The sequence below is a fragment of the Sprattus sprattus genome (genome assembly GCF_963457725.1).
Source record: "Sprattus sprattus genome assembly, chromosome: 4".
Classification (NCBI taxonomy): domain Eukaryota; kingdom Metazoa; phylum Chordata; class Actinopteri; order Clupeiformes; family Clupeidae; genus Sprattus; species Sprattus sprattus.
The window spans coordinates 5,174,583-5,190,223 of record NC_137923.1 but is presented as its reverse complement, the minus strand read 5'-3'; the positions used below and the strand labels follow the sequence as shown (position 1 = coordinate 5,190,223).

The 15,641-nt window shown below is 40.0% G+C and overlaps 3 protein-coding genes across 3 annotated transcripts; 1 reads left to right on the top strand and 2 right to left on the bottom strand.

Annotated features, from left to right (window-relative positions):
• Positions 1–255: 255 nt before the first annotated feature.
• Positions 256–6,055, bottom strand: mcoln3a (mucolipin TRP cation channel 3a; the record flags this gene model as incomplete). The annotated part of the gene is made up of 12 exons (XM_080837638.1): positions 256–396; positions 640–846; positions 951–1,073; positions 1,476–1,577; positions 1,678–1,827; positions 2,101–2,216; positions 2,527–2,626; positions 2,801–2,897; positions 3,136–3,217; positions 3,540–3,693; positions 5,519–5,683; positions 5,846–6,055. 12 exons carry the CDS (start codon positions 6,053–6,055, stop codon positions 256–258), a joined length of 1,647 nt encoding a protein of 548 aa, XP_080693764.1.
• A 1,746-nt stretch (positions 6,056–7,801) lies between these two features.
• bcl10 (BCL10 immune signaling adaptor) lies at positions 7,802–9,323 on the bottom strand (the record flags this gene model as incomplete). The annotated part of the gene is made up of 3 exons (XM_080837789.1): positions 9,258–9,323; positions 8,389–8,677; positions 7,802–8,220 (listed from the first exon to the last, which is right to left on the bottom strand). Exons 1-3 carry the CDS (start codon positions 9,306–9,308, stop codon positions 7,802–7,804), a joined length of 759 nt encoding a protein of 252 aa, XP_080693915.1. The 5' UTR covers positions 9,309–9,323.
• A 4,121-nt stretch (positions 9,324–13,444) lies between these two features.
• Positions 13,445–15,444, top strand: LOC308364383 (CCN family member 1-like; the record flags this gene model as incomplete). The annotated part of the gene is made up of 5 exons (XM_080837507.1): positions 13,445–13,492; positions 13,622–13,835; positions 13,952–14,278; positions 14,497–14,702; positions 14,822–15,444. 5 exons carry the CDS (start codon positions 13,445–13,447, stop codon positions 15,125–15,127), a joined length of 1,101 nt encoding a protein of 366 aa, XP_080693633.1. The 3' UTR covers positions 15,128–15,444.
• Positions 15,445–15,641: the final 197 nt, after the last annotated feature.

Genomic DNA, 15,641 nt, shown 5'->3' with positions numbered 1-15,641 from the left:
TATTCGCACACAATTAAATACATAAACATATGTCCTGTTTCCATATGTTAAGCCTCATTGAATAGTGCCTCATATTGTGGCACATGTCAAGTTTTTATTTGGGCAAATTCAAACAATACAGATTGCACTTACAATCTAAATGCTTTGTAAAGGCTTTAGCTGGTAAATCTAGTGCAGAATTTGTGATACAGGCATATACTGTAGGTGTCTTCAGCTCAACCAGCCTCTGTAGTGGGAACCTCTCAGGCATCCCTCTCAGCTGCAGCAGGCACAAGAAAGGAAGAGGCAGGAGTCGGTCTCAGGATCCATCTTGTACTTCCCAGAGGCAGGCAAGTCTTTGCACTCCGTAATAAAGGCCTGAAGTTCAGACACAGGGATACCCTCCTGCTGGTTTTGCTAAAAGTGAGCATGGTAAGCTTTAGTTTCCCTGTCGTTGTGCAGACAATAACCTTCATTCTTTTAACACACATTATAAAAACAATGGGATGTATCATGTAACTATATAGTTTTCAATACTTTAAGCCTAACCCAATTTGGTATCTCAGAGTTGTATGCTTTCAATGTCCAACTATAAATGTTGTATACATAAACGATACATGTAAAGACTTACTGCCAATACTTGGCATTGGAGCTTTTTACCTTGATAGTCTCATAAGTGTCTGTGATGAGAGCAATGAAGAGACTGAGAACCATGTACGTGAACAGGGAGATGAAGGTGTACACATAAATTCTGCTGAAAAGCCAGATTAGGTAGCCTTTGTCCCGCAGTTTGGTAAAGGTAGAGTAGATTTCATCCCCATTGATGAGGGAAAACAAGCAGTCTGCCACCATGCTGAAAGTGCGGAACTATGGGAGGTAAATATCGAGTTAGTGTTTCAAACTGCTTGTCTGAATCAAGCATTACATTTTTGTAACCATTTATTTTTTATTTATTTTTTACTTCTTCTTACATTTTCATGGTGTGGTCCTAGCACAATCCAGCCACAGAAGCAGTAGCCCAGGTACATCATGACAGCACACGATGAAAATCGGATCACATTTGGGATGGCTGCCCTCAGGGTGAGGATCAGAATCTGACAGAACAACAGAGCTTTCATGAACTGTGCTTTCATGAGAGGAAAAGACTGGGTGGGTGTAACTGTGATATCTCATCTGGGATGTTCTTCCATGCAAATGTAAGTCAGTGCCTGAAACCAGCTTTGACCAGTTTTTCAAATGAGTGAAGGTATGAACCTGAATTTAAACTCAAAGTCCCTTTACAACTACACTGACAGAGTTTGTTTCTTGAGAATTCAGGGAAATGTCCCTATGGATATTGATGTGTACTGTATGCCTTAATATAAGCCAGCCTGTTACAAAAATACATTTTTCTAGGTTAGCATATTTGTGTAATTATCTTTCTTTTACCTATGTGTATCAGTATGTGTTTTAACAGGAGAATCAAAAACAATTGTAAGCATTTATAAAGAGCTCACATTATATTTCTGGAAGAAGCCCAGGTATCGCAAAACACCAATCCACACAAACATTGTAGAAGTTCCCAGCAAAATACTGCAGACATCGTAGTTGGTTTGTTCCTTAAACAGTGAGGAGACATTGAGTTTGTTAACAAATGACTATGAAACATAGCTTAAATACAGTTTAGTTTATGCATCTGAAGCTGATCATTAAGCTCACCTTGGTCTGGATGCCTATCTTCATAACAGAACCAGCAATGGTCAGTGTGTCACTGATTATGATAAGAATATACCAGCCATTAACAAACTCCAGACGGTCCGAAATGGGCACTGTCTTCCGATAGTGTGTTTGGAAAAACATAGTATATTCCTGTGACAGTGTTAAAATATCAATGTCAGAGATATTTGTGATGTTCTGTACTACTACCCTCTATGAGTTAGGGTTCACGGCATAAATAAAACAATCAGGAAATATGTTTTGTTTTACATTCTATTCAAATCTATGGGCCCAACAGGCTGTGTGCTGATCAGTATTTCAGCCTGAAACATGCACTCTGTAGGACCCTTAAGGAGACTCTAACTGTAACCCCTAATATATAAGCATTTTAGCATGTAGCCACATAGCATCGCAGCTTTAACTTACAGACTGTAGCTGAAGTCCACTGAGTACTGAGCGTGTACACAGAACAAGAGACACCAGACAAGCAAGAATGATGACAGAATCAAACACCAGAATCTGGATAAGATGATAGTCTGTATCTGCTGTAATGAAACAGTAACATGGGATTAAGTTTGTGTCATCATGGAAAATAAAAAAAAATGTTTAAACAAAAAATTAAGGCGTTCAACCTTTCTGTAAACTATTTATTTGTGCTTAACTTTTGTAAAACAACTACATGGCTTGACTTTGCAGTTTAATTGATTTGCATTGAATTGAATTAAAAGTATTTACTTTAAAGTATTCACTTGCAATATGTTCTGATTATTTACACTGGGTGTTAACAAAAGTGTCTCAGCTAAGCAGCTGGTATGCCTAGTGAAAGGTGTGGAAGTGAAAGAGTAGTCTTACAGGACCCATATACATTCCAGTCTTTGCAGACATTGATCTGCACACGGTTTTCCAGGGATATCTTAATCCTTCCACTATGGGCTGTATTGTCAAACAAAATCTGGAGAAAAAAAAGAGTTGGGACAAATTATTTTATATGCCATAATATGTCAGAGTTTACGCAAATTTCTCTTTCTGTAGTTTCCTTAGCTCATTTGTTAATGACATGTTACAGATACCAACCATTTCATTAAAATAACAGGAATTCTAATGCAGTTATGAAAACATGACCCACCTTAATCCTGAAGTCATAGCAGTCAGGTAATTCATTGTGACGCACTGATTGCAGATTTATCGCCTTAATATTCAGGTAGACTTTAACAGAGAGTAATCTAAAGACATAAACAACAACATAATTCCACACAAAAATTAAAAAAAGGAAACCTCTCCATGTATTTGTGAAATTGACTTTGCAATACAAATTATTTATTTAAAAAAAAAAAAACATCTTCATTTCTAGTTCTTACTTTGACACATTTGTAAATAATGACATGGGAAAGCTGAACACTGAGGAAAATAATGATAAATGTATTGATGTGACATTTAAAATTGGGGAAAGTACTTCCTGACCTCTGAAAATCCAGGGTAAAATTCATAACTTGTACTGAAGCAACATCTTTGAGAGGCCTCATAGGGTCAATGGATAGACACTCTGGCAGGACAAAAAATAAACAAACTTTCACTAATCGTAGAAGTAGAAAGTAGAAGTCAAACCCTTTAAAGTCAAGTACCAAATACCTTGGTCTCTCTTATAGAAGGCTCTTGATTGAGCCATTTAATTCTTCATCAACAATTCTCCAAAGGCAGAAATGTCAATATGTATGTTGATTCTTAAACAGTTTGTACAGTAATAGTTTCCTCACTGCTGGCAGAGGTTGCATAGATATGGTTAACATGTGCAGGTATCCACAAACAATACTTTCTCTCACACACACACACCAGACAAAACAGATAACTGCAGTAGCTATCATCACCTGTCTCAATAAATGGGTCGATGTCAAATGTCTCGTTGTCGGGGGAGATGCTCCCATGTCGGTAAAACTCCTGGCAGAGAGACAGTGGGGTGTAGACGCCATCATTCCTCTCATACGCATGATTTCCCACTGTGAGATTCGGCAGGTTTAAATACTAATGAAAAACAAATGAAATGTACTGAAAAGGAACATCCTAGCTCACATACTGGGTGACAGTGTTGGAAATGATAACCAAACAGAGTGGGCTTGACAATCTAGAAATGTGTATAACTGTGACTTTTATGTGCTTAGACTACCATTGAAATAGCCTAAGCATTACCTTTCAGCTCTTTTTGGTGTATGGTGTCAGAAGTGGAGATGGAGCAAACAGGAGGAGTTAAAGTATGAGAGACTGGATATTTACAGATGCTGTACTTCAATCTCCTCACAACCATTCATCAACCTGGACTTTGTGATGGGGCTGCATTTTAGCTAATGATTTCTCTATATTACCCTTGACAGTTGCTGATTCAAGCTTAGCAAGATTCCCTCTCTCGAGTGGAGAGGGTGTGGTTTTAGTGACTAGAGCTTTCAGGTTCCATTCCGTTCTGCTAACAGCATGGAGCTACAAAGGCTGCATGGGCGAGGCAGCTTAGCATGCAAGCATTTCAGATATACAGTAGGAACAAGCGGCAGAGGCCACCAGGCTCCACTGGTCATCTGTACATAGCTAGGTTAAAGCTTAGGCTGAATATAGTGATATGTAGACCTAGTATACAACAGAAATACACCCCTGTATCACTTAAATGTCAAATGATTCTACATTGTATCTCAGAAACTGCATTAGTTCTTAGCTCACAAGTAGAGTATTTCCTCTTATGAAGAATACAAAAAATAACTTTAGAAATACTATATTGAACATACAGACCTCAAAGTAGAAACTCCTGTGATCCTTGAAACTAAATAGAGTACGCCTGTGATGTACAATTAGCCTAATTACATGTGAAAGAATTACCAAGAAGAATTGTAAACATCTGTTTGTGAATCTTCACAAAGATGGCATGGGATTCAGGAAGATTGGTGACCAATTAAAAACCAGTCTAAACATAGTAGCAGCAGCAATCAGGAGGTATGCAATGTGCCATAGCACCACTAAATCAGAGTCACAGTCTCTGTCCTCCTAAATCAGACACCGCGTACAGTGTGCTACTTGTACAATCTGAAAAACACAGGCAAGTGCTTCAGACTTGGCTTAGGGGTTATCAGTGGAAATTTGAGTGTCTGTGACGGCTCAGACAGTGCAAAGGACATTACATAACATCAACCTCTATGGACGGAGCCCAAGGAAGAAAAACCTCTTCAGCACAAAATTACAAGATTAAGCTTTGCTAAAGAACATGAGAAGAGGCCTAATGAATATTTGGGAGTACATTATTTTCAGATAAGGATAACGATGAGCTCTTCAGCCAGTCAATGTAGGTTAGAAAAAAGTCCCTTGACAGCTGAAAGCCACCATAGTTAGAAACAAGTTGAGCGTGGCCAGAAACAGAGGCACTTTTAATTGCACATGTTGAGGGTTTGAAGAGAACCAAGCACATGTCCACTACACACCGAGGTAACAAGAAAATCTAGGTTTCAAAATTAGGTACTCTATCTCAAATTGCCATCCACCACTGTGCATACAAAACATTGTGCAACAACGCCTTGTGGAGGCAAGGTTCAGAAGCTGTAGAAGTAGGGTAACCCGGTGCAAGCTGTTGTCCTTCCAATAGTATAAAAGTAATGGACAATCAGAGGAGATCTGCAGGCTATACACCCTGCCTCACATCACTGCTCATGAGATAAATGCTTTCAGCTGAAGTTGTGGAAAGGGCAGAGATATTGTCATGATTTCGCCTAGTGGTGATTACTGCTTCCTGCAGGTATCAGGGAGAGGAAGTAGGTATTCTTTCAGAAATGTAGGTCCACATGTTCATAAAAAAGAATAATGGTGATATTACCTGATTTATGATGTAATTGATATGGTCATACACTTCTGTCCTTGTGTGCACAGCGTAATTTTTGTCCTGATCTGCATATCCCTTCAGGAAAAGGTGTTTTAAGGACTTGATGTTTTCTTCTTTGAAGGTGACCATCATCTCATTACTCAGTCCAAAAGTTACCAGCTTCAGGAAAGAACACAATAAGTAGGTGTTCAATTTCACACCACAATGGTCAAACATGAATGAAAAGATATATTGGCCAAGAAGTCAAGAAATACAAATGTAGTTAGTGCAGTTCTGAGTTTAGCTCAGCCATACAAACTCTAAAGAGTATACCTCTCTTACCTGAACTGTGATTATGACTATCTTCAGGATTTGCAACATTAACTTCCATGGTTTACGGCTCCTCGCATGAAACTTCTCACATGGGTTCATGAAAAAATATTTAAGCTTCCTCCTGAAGCGGTCCACATCTACTGCATCGACTGTCGATTGGTAGTCTCTTTTAAGGCGAGCCTCAGGGTCACTTGTAATTAGTAGGTCTTGGTCTGCCATTGCTCGTGTTTCTTTACGAGCTGCTCAGTTCTTAGACAGAGAGACAGCGACAATGCCACATGCTGTGTTTGGCTTGGTGGCTTACTGAGAATGAGAGTGAAGATGCACGCTATGAGCGAAGTGGTAAAACAAGAAAAGAGTTATATCTTGATAAGAAATTTAAGAACAGATGAATAGTTCTGACATTTTTTCCATTCTTCAGTGTTATCTTTCAAGTTATTCAGCATTCTCTGCATTGAGCGAACAGTCGTACTCACCCCTAAATCCATCACAAAAAAAAAAGCCAAGAGAGATCTTGCATGACATAAACAACTCCACCTTTCCCAACCAATGCAGAGAAGAGCATTTCCTCTCATTCAGCTGTCAGGGTGTCTCATTGGACTGGGACACTAAAGCAATACATACGAATGATGACCGATTTAAGACTTGAACAAACCTGCAACATATTTAATGGATATATCGCATAAATGTCCCCCCCCCCCCCCCCACACACACACACTGCAGATGGAACAATGATGCCATGTTTGCCATAATAGCTTGATCCTCTTGAAACCCTCTAAGCTTTAAACAAAAACTGGTGACAAGACATTGTAAAGACATTGACAAGACATTGTAAACAGAAAACATGTATCTCTTTTATTCTGTCTCCCCTTGAAGTATATTTCAGTTCACAAATTGACTACAGCCAGCAATAAAACATGTTATGGCAACACAGGTAAAATAATGGAATCATTTCTAACACAGATTTTGTTCAGTCACATACATAAACAAACACTTACCCAAGGACTGCAGTGGTGATCTCACAGTGACATTGTATTAGCTTTGTTTTATTGTGTAGTGGTTTCAGTATTTAATTCCATTTGTTTTTACTTTAGCCACCAACTAAACAGCACTGGGAGCCTTGAATGGTGCTACACATATGATCCTGACTATGCTTCTGTAAGTTACTTTCAGATTGAGTCCTCTAAACCTCAATTTCCTTAAAAATCTGTCTGTCTGTCAATATTTGATCTGTTGTTTCAGAATGACTGCCAAGTGTTTTGTGGTTAAACTAATACATTAGTGGTATGATATACATGCTTTTCTTGACCATCAGTGAGTTAATCAGTGCTAAAAAAAATATGGCTGTCTAGTGGTTATGTCAACAAGTTCCAGTGCATGACTCCGTCAAAAAAACAACTTTATGAAGTGCGATGTCTGACATTAGGACACTGAAAAGTCTTACTCCAGTCCAGCATCATGGGCATGTGAGGAAGTGGTCTGTCGTTTAGAATGTGCTTTAAAGTTGAGGCAGCTATATAATCAACAAGCTGGCCACAGATCCACAAAATGGACAAGTTTCAACTGGCCTGGGATTTCCTGATCATCTCACAAGGTCTACAAACTTCTCCACTGCACAAAGCTGTGTATTGAAGGATCTGTCCTCCACACCGTATTAACTATTTTAACACAATACAAATGAGTTGCAAGATACATCAACATTTTTACAAGCAGAAAACTTGTGACTAAGTAACACAACAAAATTACATCAGGTATGATGCGTCATGAACAATGGCAGGTAAAGGACTCATGGCAGGTAAATCACTTATCCTGCTGTGTCTACAGTGACTGAAAAAAAAATAGGTATCTCCCGACACATAAAACTAATAGAAAAGTTCAGCAGCCGAACAAGTGGGCATGTGCTAGAGTTTTGCCACGATGGTCCAGATGGTAAAGTCATTGGCACAGGACTCATTAACAGTTCTTTCATGAGCGGGGTGAAATGGACCGGGATCGCAGTGGTTGGATATTGGCATCCCCACCACTGGCAGTACTCCGACAAGCCCCGGGATCTGAGTCCTGTATCTCATCCAGGACCTCCTCGGGTAGAGAGGGAGCCCCTGGGTCTCCTGGCTTAGGTAAAGATGAGGAGACACTGTAGGACGACCCAGTCACACTGACACTGCTGCCTACAACTCCAACAATGTTGTCTTGTCTCCCACTAGACCCACAGAGCAGGTTTAACGAACCAGTGGCAACCGAGTTAGATGGGCTCCCTTCGCCCTCTGGGTGGAAAAGCACCGTGGAGGCATAGCACTTGTCAAAGTTAGAATCATAAGAGAATGTTCGAGAGAGGTCGTTGGTGGCACCAGACTTTAAGTGGGTATAGCTTGAGCTTGCTTCTGCTGTGAAAACAAAAGTACAGCCTTTCTTAAACTTTATTACACACTCCAGAGATATAAGACACGTGGTTACCTTCTTGCAAGATACATAAGGCTTGCTAGAAAACGAACAAAAACACACATTCTCATACCTAAATTAGGCATTGAGTTACATTAGCTACATTTTCTTACCCTTCATGGCAGCTATCCTCTCGTTCTTGACCTTCTGCACCTCGTCGGTTATTCTGGTGATGAGGAAGTTAATGGTGCGCTCCCGACGGATGGATTCAATTAAGGTATCCAAGCCCCGAGGGTTTTCGGCCAGGTAGTCCAGCAGCTTGCCTGCGCGCTGGCGGTCTGTGTTCGGGGAGCTTATCTCCTCTGTGTCGTCCCGAGTAAGGATCTTCCTTGAGCGTAGATAGTCAAAGTGACGACTGGCGATGATCTTCCCCACCAGGTACGACCGTAGCCTTTCAAGTGCCTGACAAATAAAACAAAATGTGTCCCTGGGTAAGGTAGGCTAAGCGAGGTAAAGCTTAATTTAACATCATTGGTGTGGAATAGAAGTTAGGGAAATATTTGCTCAAACACGTCCACTGATAATATAGGTCTGAAAAGGCTCATAAATGGACGAATATGTTCCATATATTAATGCAATCTATATGAGCATAAACAAAAATCCATCTTCATCTGTGAGTTTCGTGAAAACCTTATTGGCCCCTGTCATTGCCACAAACTGAAAATGATTCTGAGACGACCTTTTCGGTGATTATCAAAGTGTATTTCGTACCCAAACAGATTTAGGCTAAAGATGGACATTGCGATGTTTCCACCATTCATGCACGACTGAGGTGGCTTTAGCCCATGCTGTTTTCTGAAGAAGGACTTAATTGCTTCTATCAAAAGATAGTAGGCCTACGGTGTCCGTGTCTTTCACTTTCATATAGCCTTCCACTCTTTTAAAAGCATTTGTGTCCACAATGTATCGAGGCAAATTCGTTTCAAGAAAAACCAGCTGAATGTCACACATTACATTATGAGTATCAACAGTGTATACTCACTTCCTTCTTTATTTCAGCCATGTCATCTTCCGTCAGGTGGGGAAAATCCATTCTACTCGTTTTGAGTGGTTTCCCAATCCTCTTTTCTGAGGCTCTCTGTCTCTAAAACAAAATCACCGGTATATAAAAGAGAATATTTTAAAGTAATAACGGAACGTCCGCAAATTCTCCTACATTATAAGACTTTTGTGTGCCGTACATGTACCTTGCCTATACCCAGAACATCGGAAGGAGAGGGGGGGGAAACTACGAGTTGGACTTCCTCATTCTCCGTTTGACGCAATTTTTAGCCTAAATCTAACAGGGTGGGTCAAACCCTGTGGTTTCAAATTACTACCAGACAGTTTTACTTTTACTCTTATTTGATTGACACTATCCACGAAACGAAGACTTAACATTATAGCCTGGACAACTTATGTAAACATAATATGCCTAGGTTAGAGAACAAAACAGGGGTGTATACTTTACAATATTTGTCAGACTGAAGTGTAGTGATAGCGTTGTTGAGAAGACACTCTGGGCAATGTTTCCAAATGCTAGCAATAGTCTAACAGCTATTGTTAGGCCAACACATCATCATCATCATCATCATCATCATTATTGTCATCAGAAGATGGCTCTATCTTTGACCTATAACACAAGTGGCCTCGCGGTGGTGCTATAGGCTACGGCAATGTGCTCTCTAAACCCTCCATCACACCTGCTCAACTACTGGTTTACCCAGAGGTTATCTAATTATTGTCGACATAAATGACAAGCTAAGTGTGCAACATCAGACTACATAAGCTGAAATGTAGATGGACGAATTTCAACTAACTAACCTAAGAGAAGTTGTTGACTTCCCTTTGCCATGGCTGTAGAAATACAGAGGAAGTTCTCATTTAGCTCACAAATCTGCTAATTCAGCAACAAGTTATGGAGCTCAGGGTACATCAGTTTTGGTATACCATAGCCTAAGAGCTGTATTACTGTATTTTTTTTTATTATCAGCATAGAGCATGTCATATTTTTTTTTATGAATCTGAAAGGCAAGGCAAGTTTATTTATATATAATTCATACACATTGGTAATTCAAAGTTCTTCACAAATGACCTGATAAAGGAACAGAAAAATAAGAGATTAAAAATGGTAGAGTACATTTATACAGATAAAAGAACATAGGAAAAAAAGATAAAGAAGATGTATGACAAATAAATAATGCGCTATCCTTTAATTCTATGCATGCATTTCTATGAAGCTAACTCATTCTGTACATAGTATTCCAACCTTTCTTCCAGCCCAAATTAACTGTGAATAGCTATATGTTTAGCATCTGCACTAGCACCACTTAGCGGTGCAAGGCCTTTGTGTCAATGAAATCAGGGGTTGTGTGGGTGCCAGGTCACTTCATATAATAGTCCAAAGCGACTTACAAGGATGTATATACATTTTTATACTGATGACACACTGCACATCAGGAGCAATTAGGGGTTCAGTGTCTCGCTTCGTCAGGGAATCAAACTAGCAACCTTCTGATTACTAAACAACTTCTTTACCTCCTGTACCACTGTCGCCCCGTGATGCAATGTGATTGGTTGAATCACTTAAACTGGAATAGAATCTTCTAATCTGATTTTTAAAAAACAAACATAAACAGACAGGACAGATCAAAATAGTCATTAAAGTCATATTGTTTATGTACTGACATTAGTGGCAACACAATAGTTTAAACAATAAACAAGCTGTTGGGTATAAACAGAAAATGATAAACTGATTTTGAATTTACTTTAGCTAGCAAGGGACATCCTCATTATCATCATCATCAGAAAATCATTGAAAGTTCAGATGAACTTTAGACATAATTAGACAAGTATCTCTTTTCTATACTAAACAGCCCAAACCAGCCAACACCCCCCCCCCCCTTCCACCATCAATGTAAAACTCAAGAGGATCTTACACAGGAGGTTTTTGCCTTTTTTGACTGTGACTTTGCGGGCAGCACTGTGCGCACTGCCGAGTCAGCAGCAGGAGTGCGATCACAGACGAACACAATGTTCCTTTTCTGAGCACTCAGAGGAGTGTGGGATACAAATATGGGAAAGCGGTTCACTGGAGTGATGTAAGGAGAGCTGCATTAGCAATCATCTCTTTGAACTCCTCTGGAAACACCACAGGCATTTCTGTGTCTGACCCATCAGAAATGTGAATGATTCATCAGCATCTCAGACAAAAACGGATCTGGTCTGCACTGATCAGTACTGTACAAACACAGCTGTTTTTTTCATGCTTAAGCATTGGTCTTAATAAAAGGCAAATACAGTGTAAGGCCAAGTTCTCCAGAAAATATGACATGTGTTGTCATGACACAGTCGAAAAAAATGAAGATAATTATGGGTATATAAAAACTATGGAACAGGGTGAGTGAGCGAGCGAGAGAGGGATGGGTGGATGTTTCTCTCTCTTTTCCACAGTTTAATCCTTGGATGTAACTATGAAAATACATGTTATGCAATTGCCCTGTAGAGCTTAATCCCCATAGTGTGGCCATGATTGCATGCTTATGTAATATGGGTGCCATGCAGTTCATCATTGATAAGGGAATCCCACGTGTGTTTTGCACTGCTCTTGGAGTTGAAATTCTAACACATTCAGAGTTTTTCCCCCTGTGCTAAGACAATATGGTTTTCAGGAGCTTACATGTTCACTCAAACGGACAAGAGAAAGTCACACACATGGCAATTTAGTTGACACCTTCTGGCACCAAGTTTTAGTAATCCAATCCAAACTTGACACCTGTCACAGGGATTTCAGATAGCAACATGTTAATTAGTTCATGGAACAATTACATCAATGTAATGTTTGCTTGACTAGTTGTCAAGCCAACACCGACAACTGCATGCAATATGATATGCACTGAGAGCAATCAGAAGGGACAACACTGTAAAGTGCATTCATTTTAACACACCAAGAATATTGGGTAGAGTATAACATTTGCTCCAATATTGTATTTAGTGTTTTAGTGTCAGATAATGTGAGATTATTAATGCAAACACACTTTGCATTGTTCAAAAAGGGAAAGCCAATCAATAAAACATGCATTTCTCATCAAAGATGTGTTTTAAAGTCATATATTTCAGAATGTAGACATTTAAAAATATTACTCCCCAGACACAGACTGTAAATACAAATGTGCATGGTAATGTCTGTTCCAGGAAACCAGTGAGGTTCTTTGGTTCTGATTGTCTTTGCAAACACAACTTTCTCTTGCCTTCCACTGTGGGAAATAAAACCATGATTGAACATGCTCGAGCACATTTCCTGTAAAAACCACGCTGCCCAAATATCCTTCTGGTTGACGGATGGAAAGCAGTGTCCTTGTAATTTATGCTGCACGTTTCTTGATGTGTCTCAGGGAAGGTATTTTTCACGGTTCATCCTCCGTAGATCCTGGATAGAATGTTCTGCTGGGTTTTCCTCCAGCACATTCCTCCCCAGCCTGGGACTTCTGTTTGTCTTGTCTTGTTCCAAGCCCAGTCCATTATCCCAGCTGGACTTAAGATCCCCAAGGATCTCAAAGAGATCAGCATTCCAGCAGCATAGCCTTCTTCCCTCCACTTGTCACATTTTTTTTGCACGAAGACATTTGCATTACAAATGTAAACTCAAAGATTCCCTCAATGAGGGGGAGGTGTTTTAAGACAGGCCTCGGCCCAATTTTATTAGAACTTTGGGAACTATGGGGATCAGTGATGTGATGTGAATAAAAAAACTGTTTTTGCCCCCATAAAAATGTATTGAGTATGTGTGTGTTCATAAAAAATATTTTTGCATCAGTACACTCTGTACAGTCCTAGGACACCATGTAAATCCGTTACAGTGTCATCTGGAGATAGCATTTTATTTATAACCTGTTATATTTATTTCATCAGCAACATGAGGGGCATGAGCAACACTTTTCCAACATTGTACATCTGTGAGAAATACATTTTCGCTCTACCTCTGCGAAGCCAGGGGGGCGTCTTTCCTGAATGGGAAAGCGCGTCTGAAACATTCCAGGCATAGTTTCAGGAACACCTCAGAACCGAGCCAGTTCATACGTAAGCCCGCTTAGCATTATAAAAGGGAGGGAGACACGACTGCGACCATACAACCGGCAGCACAGGAACTCATGTGTTTACAATTGAGATAGCAGAGGAAGGCAAATAGACATGTTGGTGCTTTCTTTAACCGTTATTATATTTGGATGCCTTACAAGGGTAAGGAAAATGTTATTTTCTTTAAGTTTCCTTTTCCTACTTCCTACTACCAAATGAAGTAAACGATAAACTGCTCATTTGTCCACATCTACCACTTTTACATATAGTTTCTGATCTGTGTTTGTACAGGTTTTCTCCACATGCCCTTCGGTGTGTGTATGTCCCCGTGAGACACCAAGATGTGAGCTGGGAGTCAGCTTGGTGACGGACAGATGCGGTTGCTGCAAGGTCTGCGCGAGACAGCTAAATGAAGACTGCAGCAACACGGAGCCGTGTGACCACGTCAAAGGACTTCAGTGTAATTTCGGGGCTAGCTGGGGTGCAAATAAAGGCATATGTCGAGGTATGAATATTCACATATTCAAACATTTTTTTTTTTAAAGTGCGTTTTGACTTGTGTTTGTTGTACTTCTGAACGATTTATTAAAACGGCATCGTCTTTGAATTTCCTCTCAACAGCCAAACTCGAAGGACGACCTTGTGAGTTCAACAACAAAATGTATCAGAATGGAGAAACTTTTCAGCCAAGTTGCAAGCATCAGTGCACTTGCATAGACGGTGCCGTGGGGTGCGTTCCGTTGTGCCTTCAGGAGCTTTCAATACCTGCCCTCGGGTGTCTCAACCCCACATTGGTCAAGGTGCCTGGCCAGTGCTGTGACAAGTGGGTCTGCGAGGATACAGACAGCCTGAAAGTGAAGAAAGGCCAAACCAAAGCTAGTCAACCTGAAGAAAACCTCACACAGAAGAATGAGATGTTTTCAAGGTTCAAAGGAAAGCCTCAAGCAGGTCAGTGCTTCTCCACTCTCACACTCACTTTCCCAATTGTAACAAAGTTGCCAGGTACAATCAATCAGTTATGGCTAAATGACCTATTTCTGAATGAACCCTTGTGATCAACAATGTTTAAAAGCATAATGGTTGTCCTTAATATGTCTCAAATAGGGGACCCTTAGTTGCCATAAAGCATTATGAAATTCATTGATTGTCTTTCCCTACCTTCTCAGCTTTCAGAGGCCCACCTGTGACCCGCATATTGTCTTCTGGTCTGAAGTGTGTCACTGATTCTACCAGCTGGTCTCCATGCTCAAAGACCTGTGGTGTTGGGGTCTCCACCAGGGTCACCAACAACAATCCACAGTGCAAGCTGGTGAAGGAGTCACGCGTTTGCCAAGTGCGGCCATGTTCTCCATTCTCTCAGTCTAGTTTAAAGGTAAGAATAGTGCATATATTGCAATTTAGTCTATCTAGGCATGGCATGATTGTTAGGGTGTCCTGTGTTAAAACATTATTTTGAGATACAATAATAGCTGTTTTGTTATATTTTTTCAGAGAGGGAAGAAGTGCAGTCGCACCGAAAAACCTAAGCAGCCAGTGAAGCTGACGTACGCAGGTTGCAGCAGCATGAAAAAATACTGGCCAAAATATTGTGGTTCATGCCTGGATGGACGGTGCTGCCACCCGGAGCACACTACAACCCTGCCAGTGCAGTTCCATTGTGATAATGGGGAAACCTTCGTCAAGGACGTGATGATGATCCAGTCTTGCAAGTGCAGCTCAGACTGTCCCCTCAGATTTGAGGGCCCCCTCCCAATGCACAGACTGCAGAATGACATGCACAGGTTTACCAATGAGTGACAAACAGTTAAGTGCAAAAAAGTGTGGTATTATTTGAATATTACTTCATAATATTGGAGTGTCAGTATTAGCTTCATGTTGGAGCATACCTATTATCTTTTATGAATTCATATTTTTGTATTGACTTGTGTGTGTGTGTCTTGTGTATCAGAAACAACACATAATCTTGTGACTGTAGGGTTTGTGCAGTGTTCGGTTAGGCAGCCTGTCCGTTTTAGACCACATGCTGCTTCCTATAAAGTAACTAGAGCAGGCATTTGTGGCAGCTGCCTTTGTGTTCATGAATACATTTTGTTATTTTTTCATATTTATTTATTAATAAGAAAGTCATATTTTTGTACTATTATATTTTATTTACTCTATGTTGCTTCTGCGGTGTGAATAAAAGTTTATTTATAGAAAATATTTGTTTGTAAGAGATACATCTTGTCTTTTATTAATTGAAATGTGAAGCTAAAGTGATGCAGAAAGCTCTAGAAACTGTATGAAAAAGTAAAAAATCTGAGAATAATAA